This window comes from Pezoporus occidentalis, unplaced genomic scaffold (genome assembly GCF_034315485.1).
Source record: "Pezoporus occidentalis ecotype Australia unplaced genomic scaffold, CSIRO_AGI_Poc_V1 ctg209, whole genome shotgun sequence".
In the NCBI taxonomy this organism is placed as follows: Eukaryota; Metazoa; Chordata; class Aves; order Psittaciformes; family Psittacidae; genus Pezoporus; species Pezoporus occidentalis.
In genome coordinates this window covers 417,852-441,260 of record NW_026913953.1, presented here as the reverse complement: position 1 = coordinate 441,260, position 23,409 = coordinate 417,852, and the positions used below count along the sequence as shown (strand labels likewise).

The 23,409-nt window shown below is 40.2% G+C and overlaps 1 protein-coding gene across 4 annotated transcripts in view; it reads left to right on the top strand.

Annotated features, from left to right (window-relative positions):
• Positions 1-7,688: 7,688 nt before the first annotated feature.
• The window catches only part of MOCS1 (molybdenum cofactor synthesis 1), a 28,203-nt gene continuing 12,482 nt past the window's right edge, over positions 7,689-23,409 (top strand). For 3 of the 4 annotated variants that reach the window (XM_062619062.1, XM_062619060.1, XM_062619064.1), the window contains exons 1-4: positions 7,689-7,840; positions 14,577-14,709; positions 15,366-15,533; positions 20,030-20,194. In XM_062619062.1, the coding sequence (XP_062475046.1) occupies positions 7,718-7,840; positions 14,577-14,709; positions 15,366-15,533; positions 20,030-20,194 (589 nt within the window). In that variant the 5' untranslated portion in view covers positions 7,689-7,717. Of the gene's footprint in view, positions 7,846-14,576; positions 14,710-15,365; positions 15,534-20,029; positions 20,195-23,409 lie in introns of all 4 variants that reach the window. The other variant, XM_062619063.1, reaches the window with a different exon arrangement.

Sequence of the window (23,409 nt, the reverse complement as noted above, 5' to 3'; positions counted from 1 at the left end):
ATGCTTAATCACAATTCTTTACTGTTATTTGCAAGAACTGAACACAATTGAAGTGCCTAGGGGATCTGAAATGACAGAGAAGTATCTGTGGGATGCTAAATCTGGAAGTGACTTAACAGGATCTGAAAAAGCACAGGCTTTGATATATGCATCTACAAAACAAAAACGCCAACAGTCCATAAAGATGCCCTGATGGTTTTATTATTTTGTTTTGTTCCATTTTTTGCCTTGTGACTTTCTAACTTGATATAACTCTTTGGATACAAATTAACGTTCTCAGAGAGCTGTTTGTTACAGTTTCACTTACCTTGATGGAATGTTTAACAAACTGGAAGTTGGCTAGTTTCAACAATAAGAAATAAGGCAGATTAAGAACCCAGCAATAAACACTACCACCTAATCTTGAAAGGGACAAAACAGGTATACTTTAGAGCCTTGATGAAACTTAATCAATTTTCAAGTCACATCAAACTCATCCAGCACAAAAACAGCCTTGAAAATCTGTGATCTTGCTTATTGTTTTGTTAGGCTGTGGAGGATTTTCTTATTGTTATTGATGAAATTTCCCACTTCAAAGTAAATTAAATGAAAAATATTCATAATATTTCATAAGATTAAATGTCCAGCTGTATTTGAAAAGAGGAAGTATAATCTCTCCTCTTAGAGTAGGTAAAGTCCAAGGACTGATTTGTATTGTCCAAAATACAGCTGAATTCTCAGGTCTGAGAATCACCCACTCACCTAGTGCCTTATGCCTGTAACGTCAATGGTGCTGATACCTAAAGAGCCATCACATACCACCAACATTCATAAAGTTAAGCAGGATTTCTTTAATGTGGAAAGGAGGAATGAATGGGAGTTACTCATGGGAAGAGAGGGGAGAGCATTGGAAGTTCAAGGAAGAGGAAGTCTCCTGGTGTTTTCTGACACTCAGGCACTCCTTTTACTGTTTCCTTGAATTCAGTAAGATATGAAAAACAATGTAGGCATGCTAAATGAGTAACCCCAAATCTACAATCTGGGGTAGCTGCCTGGAGCAGAATAAGCCCCCAGAGTTAAACTAAGACAATGGCTGACTTTGTTTAAACCTTCCTTTGGTTATGTCTCTGTCAACCTTATTAGATGGGGTTGCTGTGTGTAGTATATTCTTTCTTCTCCCAGTTCTCAGGAATTAAACATACTAAGCACTCAGAAAAGTTGTGGTCAGCCCATAAACAGCCTGTTTACCTTGAACATTGCATAAAGGGTGAAACTGTGCAATCCTGCTCCAGATAAACAAAAGGTCAGCAGCTGTCCTGCACAGAATTTCTAGATAAAAACAGGAGGGCACAAAGTGTTATTGCTCCTCAATTCTGTAATGCTGAAGGGTGATGATGGTATTTCATGCAAACGAAGGAAGCCAAGAGAAAAAAGTATGGTCATACATAAATGATAAGGTCAAGCTCACAGCTCTTCTTTACTTTCCTCTCTCTTTCTTTCCCTCCTTCCCTCCTTCTCTTCTTTTCTGCCTTTCTCCTCTTCCTTCTCTTCTTTACTTACTTCCTTTTCTCCTCTTTTCTACTTATGCCAGCTTCTATTTTTTATGCATTTCTTAATTTCCTTTCTGTAGTGTAGTTGTGCAAAAGTATGGAAGAGTAGAATCATAGAATTGTTTAGGATGGAAAAGACCTTTAAGATCATGAAGTAAAGCCGTTAACCAAAAACTGCCAAGTCCACAACTAAACCATGTTCCCTCAGCTGCTCCTTATAACACTTGTGTTCTAGACCTTTCATCAGCTTCACTCTCCTTCTTTGGACCCGCTAGGTTTAGCATGTAGGATCAATCGGATTTCATGGTATTCTACAGCCCATTATTCTACATGCTGCTAGATACTGCTTAGAGAATGCCACAAATTTCATCACTATGAGCTTAGTAACATTAAAAGATCGTTTTTCTTTTCTTGCTGTTGTAAGCAGAAAAACTGGAGGACATCAATAAAAATACAGCAAAGGAGAAGAGTAATAAGATGAGGAAGGAGAGTGTTTTTCTCACATAGAAGGTAAGGAGGTATAAGAGAAGACAGCATCGACACCTATTTTCTAACCAGCCTGGCTGGTTCCATGCCAATGATTCTCAGACCATTTTGATTAGAATGGCAGGTCTTGTTCTGACTTCTGCATTTTTGAGAGGCTGCTGTTTTGGGGTAGCCTTGGCATGGGTATTTACAAAATCCCTACTTACAACTCTGTTTTTTGACACATGCTTTTTGATTGCATAGAAGCAGTATGCCCTAGAGAACTGTGGATATTATTTTGTGTGAGCTACTAGGAAGAAACACCAGGAAGGCTTTCATGCCTTTTTCTAATGAGGAAAGCAAACTATAACAGAAACCTCTGCTGCATCAGCTCCCTATGACTTCTCACGCGTACGTAAATTATGCAGTGGTATACTTTGAACTGAAAAATGCTGATACTCATGAGCAACTGTGAGATGTCCTAACCTAGTCATTAATACCTCATATATGCCCTGAATTTTACTAGGGAATCTCTATCCTCCTGGCAGTGTCTTTAAAGGAGTGCCCATGTTGCTCACTAGTAAGAAATGCAGAGAGAGACAATGTATCTGCTCTTGCAGGAAACAGACAAAACAATCAGTGTGTCTTGAAAAGTCTATAAATTATTTAATGCTCAAATTGCAGGAAGCTGGATGTAGAGTCTTTCCCTTAGTTTGCACTAGACTAAGCACTCCCACAGTCTTTCCTAACTGCAGTCCCAACACAAGCTCTGGCTGTTTTCCAGCCCCATATGAGGACAGGACTGGGTCTTCCACTTTGCTCTGTTTTTTGTTTAGGCATGCAGCCCAAAGTTTCAGAAAGATGTTGAGAAACTCTTAACAGATGCCTAATCTAGATTATGAGGCAACCATGACTCAGTGTGGCAGATCTATCCAGCTCAAATGGTGTGCTCCCTGTTGAAACTTTTAAAATTATCATTAGTATTTCATTATTAATGTATCTTTAAAACTTTGTCTGATCCTTATTTGAAGCATGAATAGCACTGGAAGTAGTCCAGCACTTTGTATTTTCATATTGTTCTGGAATAGGCTCCCAGAGGATGCTGGTATGTGATTGGACTCTGCCCTTCTGTTGCCCATGTAGATGTTGTGCACCCTGGCAGCACACAGTTTTATGAACAGCACGGTGCAGAGTCTCAAGGAAAGCTAATTAATCTAAATGTGCATGAATGCTGAATGAGACCTGTAAGACGTTAAGTGTGAATTCAGCAAAATTTGAAGAAAACACACAGCTAAATAAGACATGGCTAATATAGGCTCCCTGTAAGTCATAAAGAAAGGCAGCAGCAGGAAGGGCAAGAAATCCCTGTCTTTGGAATTCAGACTATAGAATCACTCTGTGCCAAACATAAGTGAGTATCTGCATAATGTCTAGAAGACAACTGAAAGACCAGTGGCAAAATTTTCTGTGCATCCTAAAAGTGCCTTGAGCTTCACTAGAGTGACAGTGATGTCTGCAGATAGATGTAGATAGGAATGATTTTGCCCGGGTAGCATATCACATGCAAATTCAGCTACAATGCAAACACATGACAGTGCACAGCACCTTGGCTTAAATATACAAGCCTCAAACTTTTAATTCTTTACTGAGTATTAGCTCTTTAGATAGCTGCTGAGAAAAGGAAAGAAATAAAACCTCCAGCTGCTCTCTCAGATGTGCAAAAACTTTACTCTTCATTGACACATGACATGACACGACATGACATGACATGACATGACATGACATGACATGACATGATGGTGTCCCAGTAAAGTTAAAACAGAATTCTCTCTTATGCAGATGCTTTTATTCCATTACATTTATTTTATGGTTTCATTTAATTTTTGGCAAGTGTTTCTGTTAAACAGCAGTAGCTACTTCTGAGAGTAAGAAGCTGTCTTTGGAGATGTAAAAGCCAGTTTTGTGCTGCTTTAGTGAGATATCCTTCTATTTGTGCAATCTGATAAAACAAGAAAATACAAGGCTTCATATACACAAAGATACTTCACTTCTTAACTTTCCTCATATACTCAGCGTTGCCATATTCAATTGGATTACAGATGTAGGTCAAGCTTAATATGGTCTTTAAGTAAAATAAAATAACTATAGAGCCACAGAAACAGACTCTTCACTGTAGGTAACAACATTTACTGGAGAAAAATATTAGAGATCCTGCAGATTTTTGTTAATGCTGTTATTTTTTTCTCTCTGGGGCTGTAACAAATATTGAACTTTAATTACTTTACATCTAATTAAACTTATTTTGCAATTGAAAGGTTCACTGAATTGAACAATTACTACATCTAATATGAAGTTGAAATGCTCTGTGTATTTCAGCCTTCATTGTCACTTGCTGTTTAATTAAATTCATGAAAGCTTTTAATTACAGTTATTCCAGTTCTACAGGAAGAAGTGAGGCTTCATAAACCTACTGTAAATGTAAATATCAAGCTTGTTTCTGCATCCTTTGAAAACTGTAATTAAAAACAGTATTTTGCTTTGTTATCTTCTCTATTGTTTTGTTCTACGTATATGTTACCTTACTTATCATACTGATGAGAAAGGTTTCAGAATGGCCACAGCACAGGTCATTAATTTTCATTCATTTATTTTCAAATGCAATGGCTTCAGGTCTTTTCTTTTTTTTTTTTTTTTTTTTTTTGGGGTGGGGTTTGTCGGAAGGGAGAAATTAAAAAGGGAAAAAAAAAAAAAGTTGCATTAAGTTTTCCTGTTAGTTTCTACCCAGACTAAATTCTGAATAAAGTCAAAAGTCTAAATTCTTAAGACTGAATTGGACAGAAGAAGGTGTTTTACTACAGCAAAGATTAAAGTATAACCTGTCTAAACATTTCAGCACATATAACTGTGTCTTGAAATAATGGCTGACACAAGCAATTACAAGGCCCAGTTACTCATACATCAACAAGTATTACACAGGTCAAACGCTAAAAGACTGCGCAGAGAATCATTAATGTTTTTGCAACCATTAGTTGAAAATACAAATACCCCTGACACAGCAATTTGGTAATGGAAAAGTATTTAAACTGGAAGACTTACCATAAAAGCAATATGGTGTATAAAGCTGTGGGGTTTCACGGCTACAACAATACAACAGCTGCATAGTTCTAAGGCTAAAAGCAGTAAAAGTCACTTAGGGAAAGATACGTCTTCCATAAGAGTAGCTGACATGATTCAGGAAGGGGATCCAGGAAAATTTTGGGAACCCAAGAGCTCCTTTCATGTGTGAATTAAGTTCAGAACAAGTGCTTCAAGTTCAGCTCAGCAATGGGTGACCATGCTCTGCAGACCCATTGCCCAGAGGCAGAGGACAGTGGACCACCAAACATTTTGCCAGAAGGCCCCTTGTCTGTGAAACATTGGGAGTGTGGGTGTGTTAAACACATAAATGTATTGGCTTTCGCAATTCATAGGTGTGGTTATGTGGGTATAACTGTATGAGATTACAATAATAACAGATACAAAGCTCACTAAAGACACAAGATTAGACAACAAGTTAAAAAGGGCCAGAACTCTTGAGCAAAATGGAGTCACATAGCAAAAGAATTTCTCAAGGTAAAAGATAGGGGGGGGGGGGGGGGGGAATGACACGACTTGATGTAAGATAAGCTAGTGCCTGGAAAACAGAGTTAAAGCATTTTTTAGCTTAATTTAGGTTGTAGAAAGAGAACAGTGTTTGTGTTGTAGGTCTGTGGAATGTAGTGGCCCCACTAAACATGAGTTAATTGTTTCACACTAGTCTTCTAAAGTATCTTTAACTTTAAAGAACAATGTGTTGCAAGTCTGTGGTGAGATAACAGGATTTAGTGGCCCCACTAAACATGAATGAGTTCTTTCACACCATCCTTACCATACTTATCAGTTAGTTTAGAGACAGAGCCTCCCAGCCATCTGCTAGCTTTGGATACTCATTGTCTGCCCATCCTGCAATAAATTTTTCAGGAAGGTCACACTGTTCTAAATCTTTGCTAGTTATCAGAAGAATTACAGATATGGCTGGTTTCAGCTAGTTGTGTGATTACTGGGGTGTCCAACTGTGCCAAAGGTGTTAAGTACACTGTGAGGAAGACTGCTTACTTCATCTTGAAGACCCCTACTCACAAGAGGAAGACTGCTTACTTCATCCTCAAGACCCCTGCCCACAATCGCTGGAGAGCAGTGCACAGACGCTAAGAGGAGGGGACTTACGATAATAAGTTCCTGGAGCTAGTTATAATATTCCCCACCTATACATGGGAATTATGAATATGCATGTGACTAATGCAATAGTGAAAGTATATAAACCTGTAACAAATACTAATCACTTGTGCCTCTGGCTACAGTCATGCGCTCAGCGCTGTTGCTTTTGCTTTATTGACTTTGTCCCTCAATAAAACCTTGTTATCTGGTTCAGAGGAGTGAGTTCATATTTCACAGTGGGGGAAAACATAATGGACTGGAAAACTTAAATACTGTTTTCTTATGCCCCGTTAAGACCCATTATGCCCCACTTAGTTCCTGTGGCCATCTTCTCACAATGCTTTACAGGTTTTACTTGAGACTCGGGCAGGACTGAGGTTGAAGCTGTTGTTTCTACCAGAAATGTTCCCAGCTGAGGATAACTGTGGATCCTAGTCCTCTGCTTGTCCCTTCTGGGACACATACCTGTGTGTGAGCCCTCCAACACCCGCTTCTACCATGAAGACCTTCCGGCCCCAGGCTGTTAGCGTAAGAACTGACACATAACCACCGGAATGGTTATATGAGGTGTGCTGGGAAACCAGGGGCACGCGCCTAAATCTGGTTTCCACCCCGTCACATCGCGCTGGCAATTCATACACTAAGAATTTCATAGCTAATACATATTCAACACAGATTACATCATTGACTAATACATATGCATCAAAAATTGCCACATCAGTCTATTATGACATCAGCCTCTTCTGCGCTTGCGCAGCCCCTCTCTGGTGGTCATCCTGATGAAGTAAGGAGTCTTCTCCGATGAAGTAAGAAGTCTTCCTCAGCTTGTCCTGTTCACCTTTCTGTTCCTTGGACATGTCCCAACCATTATGTGGACACCAGCATTCTCTTATTTTCACTTGACTACTCCTGGTATGTTCGCTTTGGTAGGGTTTCACAATACTCCCCTAAATCCACCCATATACCCTTCCCCATATATGGCTATGTTAATTGCTTATCCTTACAGCTACCATTATAATGCTTAGTTATAAAGTAACTAAGATACACAATAGAAGAGTTTCAACTTGTTCTTAAACTTTCCTAATACATAAAACCCCTCTACTGATTAACAGATTTTCAAATATAATCATCTTTTCCTTTGTATTATTGTTTCAACACACAATTTCACCTATTACTAACAAGTCCTGGAGCTCTACAGCTGGCTCTTGGCGGGCTGAGGCGAGGATAGAGGAAGCAGGAAGTAAAGGCTGTCAGCGCAGGCTTTGCCGTTGCTGCTGAGGAGCATGGAGCCGTCAGCGACTGCCAGGGGTCCCTATCGCAGGGTACAGATCTATGCCACCGCTCCCTTCCGCTTGCCCCGCTGAGGGGAGCAGACTACAATTCCCGGCGTGCCGCGCAGCTGCCGCCCTTCCGCCCTTCTCCGGGCGACGGTGTGAGGCGGGTGGCGGTGCCGAGGTCCCTCGGGTGCTGGGGGCCGGCGGGGCCGCATGGCGGCGGCGTGGGGGGGGTGGCGCGGTGGCCCCGCGTTCCTGCGGGGGGCGCTCGGGGCAGGCCCGCGCCGCGCCTGCAGCTCCGGGGCGCCAGTGCGGACTCCCGCCGCCGCGGCTCAGGTGAGGTCAGCCGGGAGTGAGCAGAGGCGTTGGGACGGAAGGTGGTGGCCGGGTCCTGCGGGAGGGTGCTGCTGCCGCGGGGAGGCCTGCAGTGCCGTTGCCGGAGGTTTGGAGTCCCCGGCCGATGCCTTGCAGTTAAGACAACGTCGTTTGTGCTTGTGATAACCGAGGGTTGGCCTGGCCGGGGTGCCCGAGCGGAGTGCCCCTGCCATAGCAGTCTGTAGCGCGGGGGGGGCCGCACCAAAGCTGACCCGCGCTTTCCAGTAGGCACGCTTAATTCTGCAACCTGTCCCAGAACGATAGGTAATTTGTGTGTTGAACGTGACTTGATTATATGGGTCTGAGCGGGCGTCAACAAAACGTGTAGTAATGTGTAATTATATTGCCTTACTTTGCTGAATGTCACCTTTCTTTGGCAGTAACTAGGACATTCAGAGTCTGGGCTGAACCAGTTCTGTGTTCTCTCCTGATTTGAAGAAGAGGTTACACAACAGCATTTGTTCTTGCCTAGGTCAAAATCAAGTTCTTTGGCAGCTTTTGGTCATTGCGCTCTGTCTGAGTGGTCATGGGGAACTTTGTGACTGAGCTGTTTGTTTGTTCCGTCCCTGATGTGAAATCAGCACAGGTGTTCTCCTGATTCAGCTCCTCGTTTCGCTTTTGGTCCTCAGGTGGATCTGATCTCTTGGTGTCCAAATGGAGGAGAAAAAGCTGCACAGAAAGGCAAAGGTTCTGTATAGCAGAAATAGAGTATGACAGGCAGAGTAATCCCATGATTTATTGATTTACTTGCAATCTCATGTCTGACTTTAAGGAGCAGAAAATAAGCTAAAGCTACTAGTAACCGTCTTTGTGTCACCAACATTGAATGCATTCACTACCATTTATTTACAGAGAGCCAAATGGAGTTGTGCAATTCTTTGTTGAATGCTTACTTGCCTCAGGAGTCTTGAAAGGCTATTGAGTTTCTTCTGCTTTTTCTAAACCATGTACTTTTTTTTTTTATTTATTTAACTACTTTTTATGAATCAAGTAGTTCTAACATACATTCAGGAATACTTTTGAGAGAGCTTGATTACATCAATCATCTCTGAAAGCCCTGTTCCCTTAGGGGATGAAAGCCACTAAGAATGGGATGGGTGGTTTGTGTGTGTGGCATAGTAACTGAGGCAGGTGTTCCGGAGTACTTGTGATGTCCTGCAGGGCATGAGAACTCAACAAGCTCATGCAAAAGCAAAGACAGTGCAAAATTAGTAACTATAGAGTAGTAATATACTCGCTGCTCATCAGTGTTCTCAGTCTCTCCCAGCATCCATCTGTAGAGGAGCAATTAGTGTTACAGCCATAGGGCAGTGAAACATACTTTAAAATGATAGGGTGTTCAGACATTCAAAGCAGGTGTGAATATTGCTTGACCATCTTTTGGGTTGGTTCTGAAAGTGTTCCTGGGTTATGTTTAGTTTAATGAGGTTTCGGTTGGGTTCAGGGGGTGCAAAGGGGAGAAGAGATTCTGTGTTTAATCCCATTTTAAAATGATCCTTCCAGCTATGGAAGGAAGAACTCTGTGATTCGGGAAGTTCAGGAGATGACTGAAAGTTGGTGTCCATTATAAGTCTTTAGGTGAGGTTATAAACAGGGGGGGTCAGTATAGCAACTGTATTGGTGTTGTGTCGTGAGCTTATGTTCAATTTATGACTCTGAGCTTGATACTGTGTGCTGGTTTTTGAGGTAGTGGAGAATGTATGCATACTATCCATTCTCTATCCTCCTGCATTTGCTATTTGTAGTAACACTTTATATGAATGCTTGGTAAGTTATTCCTTCCAGCAGAAAGACTTAATACCTTTATTTGCGTATTGAATGTCCATTTAGTTCTTAAAATGTTCTGTATATGAAACATGTGATGAAAATGGATGTATTTATAGAATTGAAATTATACTGACCAGATAACCTTACTGGGCAAATACAAGGCTGTAAAAATTTGGTGTCAGTTTTGAAGGTGAAATCAGATATGCCTGGGAAGCTGATCCTAAGTTGTTTACAAATAAACCCTAGAACTTGGATCAGCTTATTACTGGATTGTTTTGCATTGAATGAGCCTGTTTGTAGCTTGATATTTAAGATACAATTGTCAGTCTGGAGATGTGTGCAGGGTGGTGTCCCTTTTTCCGAAGACTACATAATGGCAGGTAGCAACAGGCTCTATGAAAGCAGCGTTTTCATGGTTGGTTGACTGTTCAAGCATTTCTTGACTAATTCACAGTTGACAGGATAGCACCAGACTTTCCTTTGTTACCTTGTACACATGATGATACTTGTCCAAATTATGTTCTCGAATTAAAAAAAAATTGTATAGGATTATTTATTTCTACTACAACACTGTATTTTCCAGTATAAGAGAAAAAGTACATTGTACTTTTAAAATTATTATTATTTTTATTGTAAGCTGGAACTTTATATACAAAACCGACAACTTTTTGAAACCAAGGAGGAAGATGAGGGGAGTCTTAAGATAGTGAGGCTTGAGAACAGTAACAGTAAGGAACTTAGTTTTTTTTCCTGCTTTTGTTGTATCATTTCTAGTAAATGTCTTCCATCCTATACAAAGCTTCATTTCAGCTTCCTCCATCTGTTCATGTAGATCCTTTAATTCAGACAGAACCACTTGAAATTTTCTGTGGCCTCCATGAAGTCTTCACCACTGGGATAAAGGGCAGAGTGCAGCTTGTCTTGGAAGACCTCATATGGCTCTTAGTTTTTGCCAGTCATGTCTGAAACTCTGTGTCCTGGAGCTTCATTTTGTGGGTAGCTGGTCCAAGCTGAGCAGTGTTCTCTGTGCCAGTAACCAGAACTCTAGCACGCTGTGTGTGGGGTCAACTGTTGGGCAGCAGCTGCTGAGCCCTCAGAAAAATATTTGTTTTGGACTCTTAGCTAAGGCCTCATACTGGCACTTGGCCTGTTTAGACCCATTTCAGCCTCTGTGGTTGTCTAATTTCGAGGTTGAACAAGGACATTATGTCACCACTTCCCTACAGATTATGGTATTAAAGGTGAGGCATGAAACAGAAGAGCTTTTGCTGAGTGATGTCCATGATGCTGGCACAGCAGCGTTAGGTAGTGTGGTGAAGGTGGCAGCGCTGATGCACAAACCCAGCAGGATGCAGGAGCTGAAAGAGGCAGTGGCTGTGAGAGCAGCGCTGACAGTGTCGTAAGTACCCAGGCTGTGGTGGTCCCTGAGGCCTGTGTTTGCAAGCATTACTGTTTCACAGTGCAGAAGTGTCACTGGGGATAAGGTGAAGGTGGAAAGGTAGAGCAAGTATAGTACTCAATCTTCAGTTTGATAAATAACTAACAGCTCTGTTCTCTTCCCCCTTGTGTTTAACTGAGCATTTCCAGTATCTGTCAGTTTGTGGTGTTCCTGGTGGCTGTTAATACATCTAGTGACAGCTTCAAATTTTGCTGCTTTGTTTAGAATAGAGTTCTCCTGGAAATTACAGGTGAATTGGCAGGTCTGAAGGGCTGACAGATTGTCAAAATATAACTGCTAGGTGCAGTCATCTAAACTCTCATTCGTTCTCTACTAGTATAGAACATGGGATTGACAGCCCAGAGAATGAAACTGTTTCTTCACAGATGAGATAAAGCCCACTGTGTCAGGCTCTGCCTCTGATGTGCAGAAGTGGCTCCTGTCAACTATGGAGAGAGGGGTGTGGAGACTGGAGATTATAACCATCCCTTTTAAGTGAAAAAGTTTAGTGCTTGGGCGTTGGTGCGTTAAAATACCGACAACCACCCATCTTTCCCAACTGCAGGGAATTGAATAACCCTTTCACTTTAGCTGTGAACTGCATCAGGTAGCTTTTGCTTTCTTCGTGCTCTGAAAGCTCTCACACAGGCTTCAAGTCTAGGTCCTCATCTTGTTCTTCCCCTTCAGAAAATCCTACTCATGCGGCTACTTGATAGAGTGCTTCATCTTTCCCCTGAGTTAACCAGAAAGACAGCTGAGTTTCCGTCTCTGATATTTGTCCTTCCATGTGGAATTGCATCAGTGCTAGGTGCAGTGGCAGTTTTGGTAACACAGGATCCACAGGCTGATGCTGCTGAACTCATGAGTGTCTCCTAATTCCTCTTTGCTGACATCAAACTGGACAGAAACTGAACTAAGCTTAAAAATTTCCATCTCCATTGTTCTTCCTTCCCAGACAAACCCATCTTTGTACACAAGAAGAAGATGAAAAAGATGGAAAGAAACTCTAGTAGCTCTGAAAAATTTTCTTCTTTTTCCCATACCAGCACTGGCTATTTTCCAGCAAGAGAGCAAATGTTATTTCTAACAGGAACTTTGAAGTATCTTGACACCAACTGCCTGTTGAGTGCCTTTTAATACTTCTTCTGCACAGTTCACTTTAGAGAAATTAATGAAGGGCAGTATTTCTCACTTCACTCCCTCCCTGTAAGGCACAGGGGAGGGCTGGATATTCCTACTGTTCTGTCATCAGGTGGAGTGGGTAGGAAAGCCTGGCCCTGAAAAAGGTGCAAAAATGAGATACTGAGGAAAAAACAGGAGAGGAGTGCTACAAGAAAGGCCCAATTAATTTTAGTAAGCATGGGAGTGGTTTCCGTCTTGAATGTGAACACCTTTCCAAAATAGAAGGAAGGAGAACATCAGAAATGAAGCCAGGTGAGAAAGCTGTGCAGTTTAAAATTAAAATAATGAATGCATAATGAATACATAATAAATGCAACAGAGACAGCATTTTGAACTTAGTTTCTTGGGGAAACTAAGGTTGTGCAGAGCTCATAATGTGTAGGTGCACAGGCTGGATTAAAACCTAGATGGCTTGTACTGCCTGTGCACATTGGAGAAGATGGGCATGTAGGAACCTCTGTAGGTGTGAGCAGTGTGTGTGACTGTAAAGAGGTTGCCGCTGACACCTTTGGTGCTACAGGGAGGAAAGGCCAGGCCTGGGGAGGGCCTTATCTGTCTGCTGCTGTGGCCACCACTACAAAACAGAAACTGAAAGAGATTGCTTTCTTGTGGCAGAAAAGCAATTACATGGAACTTCTGTTTTATCAGGGGTAAACAGATGCTTTCTGGGCTTTGAAACAGCCACTTCGTGTCTCCTTTATCTTCTCTGCCCCCCCTGCAAGGGATGTTCTTAGGGATCTTCTTATCTAACCACAAAGTTGCTTGGATCAAGCAACTCTATACCCCCCCCCCCCCTTAAACCTGTGACCACCATGTATTCAGGAACAGGTTTGTATCTGCTTCTTCACTGGAGATGAAGTTCACTGTGTGCTCAGGAACCCCTTAGCTTCCAGTTTTCATAGCTGGCCACTAAGTGTCTGTATGTGGTTAACTAACAGGACAAAATGAAGGTAGTTATTTTAATTATTTTGATCCTGGTTTCACTTTTTCATTTTGTGATGCTATGCAGCTGGCCTCTGTCAGAGTTATTAAATTGGCCTCCTATAAAATACTAATTTAACTGTGATGATGAAAAGACCCCAAACTTGACAGGTTTTATATGAGTTTGTTTGTGGGCATTTGTATCTACTGCCTGAACCAAGTATCCACCAGCTAATTAAAGTATGTTGGTAAAATTTTGCTTTTCTGCACTACTGTGATAAGAATTGGTTCAATTGCTATATGTTTCACTGAAGGTATTGAAATATTTTCCAAAAGGAGCAGAGTATTTTCAGCTGTGCTTTACAGGTGTAGAAAAATAGAGATATAACATGGTAGTTTGAAAGTTATGGGCTAAAGGCAGTGGGACTCCCTGAGCTTAGACCTTGCTATAGTGTTCTGGTGTTGGCAGTAGCGATGTTTTAAAGATGCTTGGCATAAACTTGAAATGTATTTGTTTCCATTAGCAGCTACTGGTTTGTGATATTTGATACCTAAAGTGATCAGACATCATTGTGGAAGGCAAATACTCAGTACTTCCTGAAAACTGTGTTGCTTTAGAATATGTAGCTCTGTGCTTTAAAATACCCAGAAATTGTGAAAGAAATTGCTTTTAATATTCACTTCATGACAGTTAATAAAGACGTCATTAAAATTCTGAATCTTTTCATGCAGGCTTGAACAGTTGGAGTGTTCAGGATCGCACATTTCTCTTCCAGTCCCACTGTGCCCTGTATTATTTGTCATCTTTTAACTGAGACAGGCTGTTTGGCAGTATTCTGTTGTATAGGTTTGCACAAGACCATGTTGGAAGTGTTCTTGAAACAGATAATTGTACACAGCAATAATTTGGTTTTGCTGTTAACAGGATGTTATGTCTTGCACATTAAAGTTGGTTGGGACATGATCATTCCATCAACTTTTAGTTCTCTCATGCTGAAACACAGGGAGGGACCCTTCTATATGATTTCATTTATCTGAGAGCTTCAGTGAGATTGTGTGGTCCTGTCTCATTGATTCTGGAAAGTGAAGAGACGCACAACTGAAAAAAAGCTGCTTCCTATTCTGCACAAAAAAACTGAAGCACATGTGGCAGAGAAGTGTATCTTAAAATGCACAGGGAGGAGTGTGGTACAGTTCCATGGAATTAAGTAGGGTGTGAAACTTAAAAAATGATCAGTTTTGAACATAAATTACATTTTTGTCTTGTGCAGCTGTCCCTGTGAGGCAAAATGGAATAATAATTGTCAGTTGAGTTCAAAGTTAATGTTTATACAGCAAGTTGGCAGGATAACTATTCACATACCTAGCACTTGCTTGTTTTCATTACAGGAATTGCAAAGCTCAGGAAGAGGACGCTTTCTACTGGAACATGCTGCTCCCTTCTCTGCTTTTTTGACAGACAGCTTTGGGCGTCAGCACAACTACTTGCGAATTTCTTTGACTGAGAAATGCAACCTCAGGTGTAAGTGTCTGCTTGCTTGCGCAATGACTTTGTACACAATGATGTGCAAAGGCCAAGAACCGAGTTAGGGTACTTACTGCTGTGTTGGCTGTGTGCTGTTTCTTGTCTTCGCAAAATAATGGTAAAGGATAGACTGATTTGGGGCTGAGCTGCTGGTGGGATGGGGAAGGAGGAAGCAAGCCTAGGGATTGGCCAGAGACAGATCGGAGTGACAGGTCTTTCACAAGAGTTGGTGTGGTTTGGATGATGGTGCTTGTAGATGCTTGTATGCTATACCCAAAGTATGTGATAAGCATGAAAGCTTGTACCTAGGTGTTCCCAAATTATGTCTGCAGAGTCTCTGGAAATGTCCCAGTGCTTGCTAGATCAGTTTGGTGTTGCTGAATGCAGGTTAGATAGCAATAAGATCAGCTTTTCCTTCAAAGTGGATCCGTTGTAATTTTGAGACCTGTCAGATGAGTTCTGGGTTTTCTTCTGAAGGAAAACAGGAAATTGTTAGGAGATTTTTTCTAAGATTTGGTGTATGATCTTATCCATATTTAAGAAAAGCCAAGTCACATTAAAGACAGTTGCATTTGATGTATTTTGTCCATCAATATTAGATTAACTGCTGCTGGTTATTTTTTCCCCATGTATTTCTGTATTCTTTGTTTCAGGTCAGTATTGTATGCCAGAGGAAGGTGTTCAGCTGACCCCTAAATCAGACCTACTCACTACTCAGGAGATAATCACTCTGGCCAAACTGTTTGTGAAAGAAGGTGTAGAAAAGATCCGACTGACAGGAGGAGAGCCACTTATCCATCCTGATGTAGTTGATATTGTGGGTGAGTTCCAAATAAATACAGTGTGTTTCAAAATGACTTGCTATATATTGATCCAAAACCTATTCTTATCTACTAATACAGTCCAGCAACCTGAAGAATAATTATATATTAAATGATGGTGCTTTTTCCCAACATTGTTCCTTTTGGAAAACTTCTACTTCTGTTCTCCTGCTTAGAGGGAGCTTATATCTTTCCATATTGTAACAGCTGAACTTATCATAGTTTTATTCAGAACCTAGTAGAATTATGCAGCATTGGGGTTAAATCAACAATTAATACAACCAGGTTCTCACTGAGGAGGTACAGTCTATACATGCGTACAAAAAAGAGATTTTTCTCTTGTGTTTTTTTTTTTTTAGGGTCGTTTTTATGTCTTTGTTTTGTTTCCTTGATAACAGATGTCGCTTGTTTATCTGTGTTTGATAAGGAATGAAGGAAATGTCTATGTTGTCACAGTTACTGATGAAGACTGTTACTTCAGCGGAAGATAAATTACTGGGTTATTTTTAGAAGTCTAGCTCTTTCAACAGGTATTGTGTAGACTGACTGTGCCTCTTATAGGGGGAGGGATTTGTAGGCTTTTGTGCTGATTTTTTTTCTTTTTTTTCCTTGAGCCAGGTGGGTTTTTTTTCCCCTTTTCAAAATCTTGTACATTCTGGCTATTATAACAATTCTGTGTAGTGGCAAAGAGTTAGATTAAGGCTATGTAGGTGGGTGTACTTTGGTGTATTGTAGGGAACTGAACTCATCTGTTTCTGCACATCTACTCTTGTAAGTACTGAAGATAAGAAAGGATTAATATTGAAGATGGTCTTGAAAGTAGAGTGCCTGCCTACTGATACACTGAGCTTTGGTGCAGAGAGAACAGTTGGTCTTTGCTCCTGCTTTGTTTTGTTCAGGATTTGGAAGACTTTTACGGTCTTTCCTGAAGGAAGCAGCAGAGCGGTGTAGTAAGTAGAACTGACCTGTTTATAGCTGGGAAAGGTATGGTTAGAGTGAGCTGGCTTAGGTATTCTTGAACCTTGATTGTGAGAAAGCTGCAGTAACTTCATTGTTTTGGAACTCTGGAATTCTGTAGGGCATTTTGCCCATGCATGATAGCTTATTTTTTATTTAGGATTGAGTGCAGCTTTATCATTCACTAGCAGTAGCTGATGGCTTTTTGTACTCATCATGGCTACTCTGATATTGAGGGTGTAAGTTGAGTAGCCAGGTCGCTGCAAAATAATTACAACCTTGCTGCAATTCTGAAGTATTGATACTGGAAGGATAGAAAGCTTTTTTGTTTGTTTGTTTTACAGCAGCAATAGAATTCTCAAAGGTTTATTTCTGTGGCTGAAAGAGAGAGATTGATCTTTTTGAACCACTGGGCTTTCATTACTTTGTGTTCTTGTTCACAGTTGAACTTTGTAAGATTCATAGTGATAACTTTAATGGATGACAAGAGAGTAGTGATCTTGGGGTAAAGATAATGGATGTTAAGATGATTGTGCTGTTGCATTAGTTCATTCTGTCATGAATTTGTATCAGCCTGGCTGTTTTTTAAAAAGGCATATTGAAAATTGCCAGGTTAAATCTATAAACACTTTATATCTTCTCAGACCTTGGTGTTACACTATGATGTATAAGCTTGGGACCAAGATAAAAGTCTCAAAACTAAATAGATCCCATGTAGCAACTATGGGAAAACTCACTGAAGGAAAAAAAGCCCAAAAACATCTTCTGCAACATCTTTAGCATTATGTACTGAATTCAGGCTGGCATAGAGTTAATCTGGATTTCTAGATGATTTATAGAAGCTGGCGGCAATATTTTGGGTGCTGAATAGGGTTGAGATTTAAGTTAGGTTTGTTTTCAGCAAACCTTTCTCTTAACCATAAATGGTTTATGAAATACCAGTAAAGCTCAAAAATATTAATGCTGGATTACCATTACTGTATTTTTCTAATACTCAAGTGAAAACTTTGTTGTTTCAATGAACAAAAGGGATTTGATGCACTGTAGGAGACCATGTTATTCAGAGACCTGCTACAGTTTTAATACATGCACATAGATAAGCTATGACTCAGCAACTAACACTCACTGAAAGCTAAATCATGTCCTGGTGACTGCTGAGACTTTTCTGAAGCAGCTGACAGTGGAATATAGAATCCATCTCCTTTGAACACACAAAGCTTAAATTATCACTGGATATAAACTGATGGCTGTTTATTATTAATAGTGTGAGAAGTACACTTCTCCACTGATAAAATAATTTTCAGTGGGGTAGGGGATGGTTGGTTAGATGACTGTTTATAGCTACATACACATTTCAAGAGTGAAATGATGTAGAACAGACTTGTTAATGTATTAGGAGATACACATACTTTATCTGTATTTGATCAGGAGAAATGCAATTGAGAAAATGATTGGAGTGGAACATGTAAGAAGCTTGTCTGTTTAAGAAGATGCTCCTGATCATAAATGAAAAAAGTAAATGTTAAAGGGTATATTTGATTGCTTGAGCCTGACATAGAAGCTTTTAGCTTCATGCTGTTGAATTACAGCATCTGTTATGTTTCCTTTCCTGCTCCACACTTTCATTGGTTGTCTTTGCTTGTCCTGATTGTTGCTAAAGCTGTGACCACTGGTCAGCAAACAGAATTAATACAGGTACAAGGTGAGTTACAAAGTTATGAAATCTCTCTAATCGGTTTTGGACTTGAAGGTCAACAATCAAGAAACCAAGCAACTGCAAATGTTCCGCTTGTTAGCTTGCACAAATAAGGCAGAATGGACTAACTGGTCCTTCTATTTGTTGGTGTTACTGTTAAGCCTTTGTCTCTAATTTCTCACAGTAAGCTTCTATCCAAGTTGTTATTACAGGTGTTTCCACATATTAATGTATTTCTAGTGCCGCATCCTGTCTGATGAGGAATAAGGTGCATTGATAACAGCTGCTGCCTGCACTAACTACCCTGATCAATTACAATTTTTTTATTTTTCCCATTTTAGTGCTACTTTTTTTACTTTTCCCATTTTAGGCTGCAGCATGACTTTGATTTTACTCAACGCCTTTATGCATTTTGTATTTCTAGTAATGAAACTTGTATGTCTTTTTTTTTTTGCCTCTTATTAGGAGGTTAAGCATTTTGTGCATTCTGAGGCTGTAAATAAAAGCAGTGGTGTTATATGCTACCCTCTGACTGCAATGTGTATCTTGTGCTCTCGCAAAGAGTAGCTTGCTAGTGGTAGCTAGTGTTAAATAGTCTTTGGCAAACTTGTGGCAGTAGTATTCATCCTCTAAGAGGTTATTACTCTTCTATTACAACTTCAGGTTCCAAATGTCTTCACAGAGCTCTTAATCATGTTGCAAAATGAAGCTGCTGTGAATTTCAGCATCTTTGGTGTGACCCAGCTTGTCCAATTCTAGAGTTTTTTGCCCATTTTAGGGTGAATATTTTGAGAATAGCTGGGAAATGAGATAAAGCAGAAGTAAAGCTCATACCAGCATGAACAAATAGAATAAGGAGGAGAGAAGGGACTAGGAAATATTTGTGCTGTAATTAAAGCTGCCTCAAGAGTAAGGGTTCTTCAAATGTTTCTCAGCTAATTAGGGTGGAAGGGAAAATAAGCAAATTACTTTGCCGCAGCTCTGTTTCTGCAAGTGGTTTCTGAGGATTTTCTCCTATTTGTTATTGTACTGATAACTGGAGGTTTGAAAGCATGCCCTCTGGAGAACTGGTATGCTGAGGGTTTCTGCATTTGGCTTATGAGAAGGCAGCTGTTTTCTAAATGTTAGTCATATGATATTAACTGCTGCTTATGTGGTTTTCTTTCATTAGCCATTTTTTAGTGTCTTGCATAAGCACACTTCAGTTGGCTGGGCTACTACTGTGAGTAATGAAAGTATGTCAGTTGTCAAGTGCAAATGTTTTGTCCCTTGGAAGCTATTGCCTTGGATTCTCTGTAATGGTCCAGTATGTTGACCTTTTTCTGTTTAGTTAGGAGTATATGTGGTATTTCTTTCAGCAGCTCAGAGTCACAGCTGCTGGTAGCTACCTCTGGGTTAGAACTGGTTATTGATAAAGTATAGTAGGATAAAAGTTCAGGTGTCAGATGTAAGAGGTGTGGCTTGATGCTAATTATTATTGCAAAACACAGAATTCAGTTTGCAAAGCTAGATTGAGGAAAAGATAAACAAAATCAGAGGCTTTCTTCCACCAGTAAAATAGCTATTTACTCTAAGAAATGAAGAACAGAATCAGCATGCATATTCAGTGTTTTGCCTGCAAAAACCTACTGTCTTTCGTACCTTCTGAAATGGATTTATGCTAAAATGGGTCTCTTAAGCCAATACAGCTGGAAGGAGGCTGAAGCACCAAAGTGTCCATGTTTTCCTCACATCCTCAGTGATATTGTTCTTGTTTGTTTCACAGATCTCCTTTTGGGTTTTCTGTGTAACTTATAGTTGAATTACTTCTTTTAAAGTGTTCTATTTACTTTTATTTTCCTAGGTCAACTGCGCAAGTTAGAAGGTCTGAAAACCATTGCTGTCACAACCAATGGGATGAACTTAACCAGATTGCTGCCCCGACTGAAGGAGGCAGGACTGAATGCCATTAACATTAGCCTGGATACCTTGGTCCCAGCTAAATTTGAGTTCATTGTCCGGAGAAAAGGTACAAGGTTGGCTTCTAATGCAACTGTGTTCATACCTGCAGTAGTGTCAAGAGTTGTTTGGCATGTTGTTCAACTTGGTTACTTTGGTAGGGGAGTGAATTGCTATCTTTCCAAGGCTTGAAAATGTAGTCTGTACTAGCTTAATTGATAGTGACTCTTTTCTCTTCTTTCTGTAACCTTTAGGCAGGTAGAGAGTCTTTAATTGGAGCTGGTAGAGTAGAAGATGCTTAACTCAGCACAGTCGGTGGGACTGTGACTACAGTTGACAGTAAATGGCTGATTACTGGTTAGTCATGGACATCAAGACAACTTTCCAAATCTTGTGTTGGTCTCATGTGCTGCTGCTATAGTTAATACTGTCAAAAAAAAACAGATGTTCCTGCTATAGCAGACAGGAACTAAGATGCTGCAAGAACAGAACTTATCACAGATAGTGGCAGTTTCTGGAAGCTGTATTTGGGCATGCTAGCAGTGGTCTCCCATTCAAGTAGTGATGTTCTCTACTTCCATAATTTTTTAATAGGAATAAACATAAACCATGCCTGAGGTCACTTGAGGAGGGCTATTGGCTTTGTAACTTTCATCTAGTTGAGTAGTAATTCCAAGCAAAGTCTCAAAAATGCTTGGGTGTGCCCAGTGTTACAGATTCTTGTCTAAATGAATCATAAAGCTCATTATGAAGTTCAGCTTCGTGGTTGGGCTTCCTTCCAACCTAAAGCTGATTTGATCTTGTGTCATTCTATTTCTGTACAGTAATGTAACTTTTCAGCCTGTGAACGTCTAGTTCAGACAAAACCTTCGCATAGCCACTAGATGGTGCAACAACGCAAGATAAATTTAGAGAAAGGGCTGTAGAAATCTGGGGTGCTGTGAGAAGTAATTTCAATGTTTGAATCACTCTGCTGTCAAGTTCTGCTGGCAGGTGCAAAAAGGTGTCCTTGTCTACAGTCTCACTAAGAGCACTTCTTCAGATTTTTACATCATAATGCCAGAATCTGTTCCTTTCATAAATCTGACTGGAGCATTATCGTTTTGGTGTAGGCTATTGCATTAATCTCGTTGTGCCATGGTACAGTTGGCTTCCAGAGAGTATGTAATGACAAGCAGGTGTGGACTGTGCTCTTTCCTACTGTTCTCTGCATTTGAATATTACCTTGTTTGTGACATTCACTGGAAAAAAAGCCCTTCCTTTGCTACTGAAGGGACAAACCTAATCCTTCAGCTTCGTGAATTATATGGCCACAGCTCTTCATATCTGATTGGAAGCTGTTAGGAATATGCTGCTTAAAAGTAAGCTGAAAGTTTTGGGGGGATGGGGGTAATTTTTATTTATATAAACATCCTCTTCCCCTCTTCCCCCTTTGAAGAAAAGAAAAAAAAAAAAGTTTTTACCACAAAGAGAGAAATTGCTCAGCTGGATAGCACAGAGAATGAACAGAGAAGTTTCTATGATCCAGTATTTTTAAGGAGGAGAATAAAGGCTCCTTTGGGTTTTTTCTCCTTGGTTTTTTTCCAAGTTAAAAATAATAATGCTGAGTTGGGATTTTTCTTTTATTAAGGGCTGAAATTATATAAATGTATTTTTTTTTTTTACTGTGTTTGAGGGTTTTTCATTTAATAGGAGATTTCCATGTACGGAATGAGCAGAGAATAATGTGCCTGCCCTACTGTGCTATCCTGTCTACTGTGGCAGTTCCAGAGGTGACAAGATATAGCTCTATTAAGGTGAGAAGGATTCTTGATCTTAGAGTCCCACAGGCTGGTAAATTCTGTGGAAAGTAAAGGTGGCATCTGATTGTGGAGCTAACCAGGAGCTCGAGAAACTTGGAATGAATTTTTCTGCTCCTCTCTTAAAACCCTAGAATGAATTTCCAGGAGGCAGGAATTTTGTGTCTTTGGTGCAAGTGACCTGCAGTACATCTGCTTTTATTCCCAAATGACTGGGACAGAGGGACTGACTATGAGGTGATCAGTGTTTTCACTGATGTATGAAAGCAATTAGAGGACCATAGTATTTCTACTTCTCCCCATCTATCTACTACATTCTAAGGGCTGAACAAATTAAAAGTACTGTCTTGCAGGTAGCCAGTCTAACTTGTTTTCACAGCCTGTTCCTTCTTTTTTGTTCACTATAGAAAAGTCAGATAATATTGTATGGTGATTAAATCATTAAACATTGGCTTTCTTCTCGTAAGGATTGAATGCTGGGAGGTGTCCCACATAGGGTTGGTCTGGATGTGTCTGAGGTTATCTGTGCTTTAAAGTTGGCTAAAGTTATGATTTCAGAAGAAATCTAAACTGATGAAAATATTTAAATATTTCATTGGGTGGAAAAGAAGTTGTCAGTTTTAAATATCAAACAAAAACTTAAAGAAGTTCTGACCCTTGACCATGCTTGCTGACACAATGACATCTAGTATTAATTTCTGCTCTAATGTCTTGGAACATTGTGTTTATTCTTTTTGTTATTCCATTACCACACAAGGACTTTGATCTAGAGAGGGTGTTTCAATAAATGTGACAATAGAAATAAACGCCTAACAGCTTTCCATAAAAAAAGAACAGAAGACTATTAAAGTCAAAATAGGAAATGCAGCTACAGATTTCCATTTTTTTTTTTATTGTAACAGATCTTTATTTTAAATATACCCCTGCCCAAAATTCCTTTAGTAGAAATAACTCATAGTTGTTAATCAGAACAGCTTACTTTGTTTGCAGAAATTTTTGATAGCTGTTCTAAACCACACTCTTGTGCTAGCATGGCAGGAGGTAAGAGGCAGGACTGGGAACGACATTTGAGTTAGATGCATTGCAAGCTGTAATCCTGTTCCATACCTTCACAGTGAGATGAGCCCAGCCATGTGAGTGTTTTGGGTTGACAGTTGGACTCAATGATTTTTAAAGGTCTTTTCCAACCTAAATTACTCTGATACTATTCAAACTTGTGGAGGTTTTGATCTTTTGCTTGGTAGTGGTTGCTTCCTGGCCTTTTTAGTTAAGTTTCACCTTTTTGCAATCCTGAAGTCACACAAAAGGCTTTCCGAGCTATTGCAGAGCTTTTTGATTCCGTTTGTGGCTCCAGGATGTGCTTACAGCAGTGTATCATTATCTCTTTTGCCATGTTCAGCCTGCAAACTTGCTGAAGTATACCACCGGTACTGCAGACTTACTGGGCACATGCAAAATTAGTAGGTGGTGAAGGAGAAGGGTGACA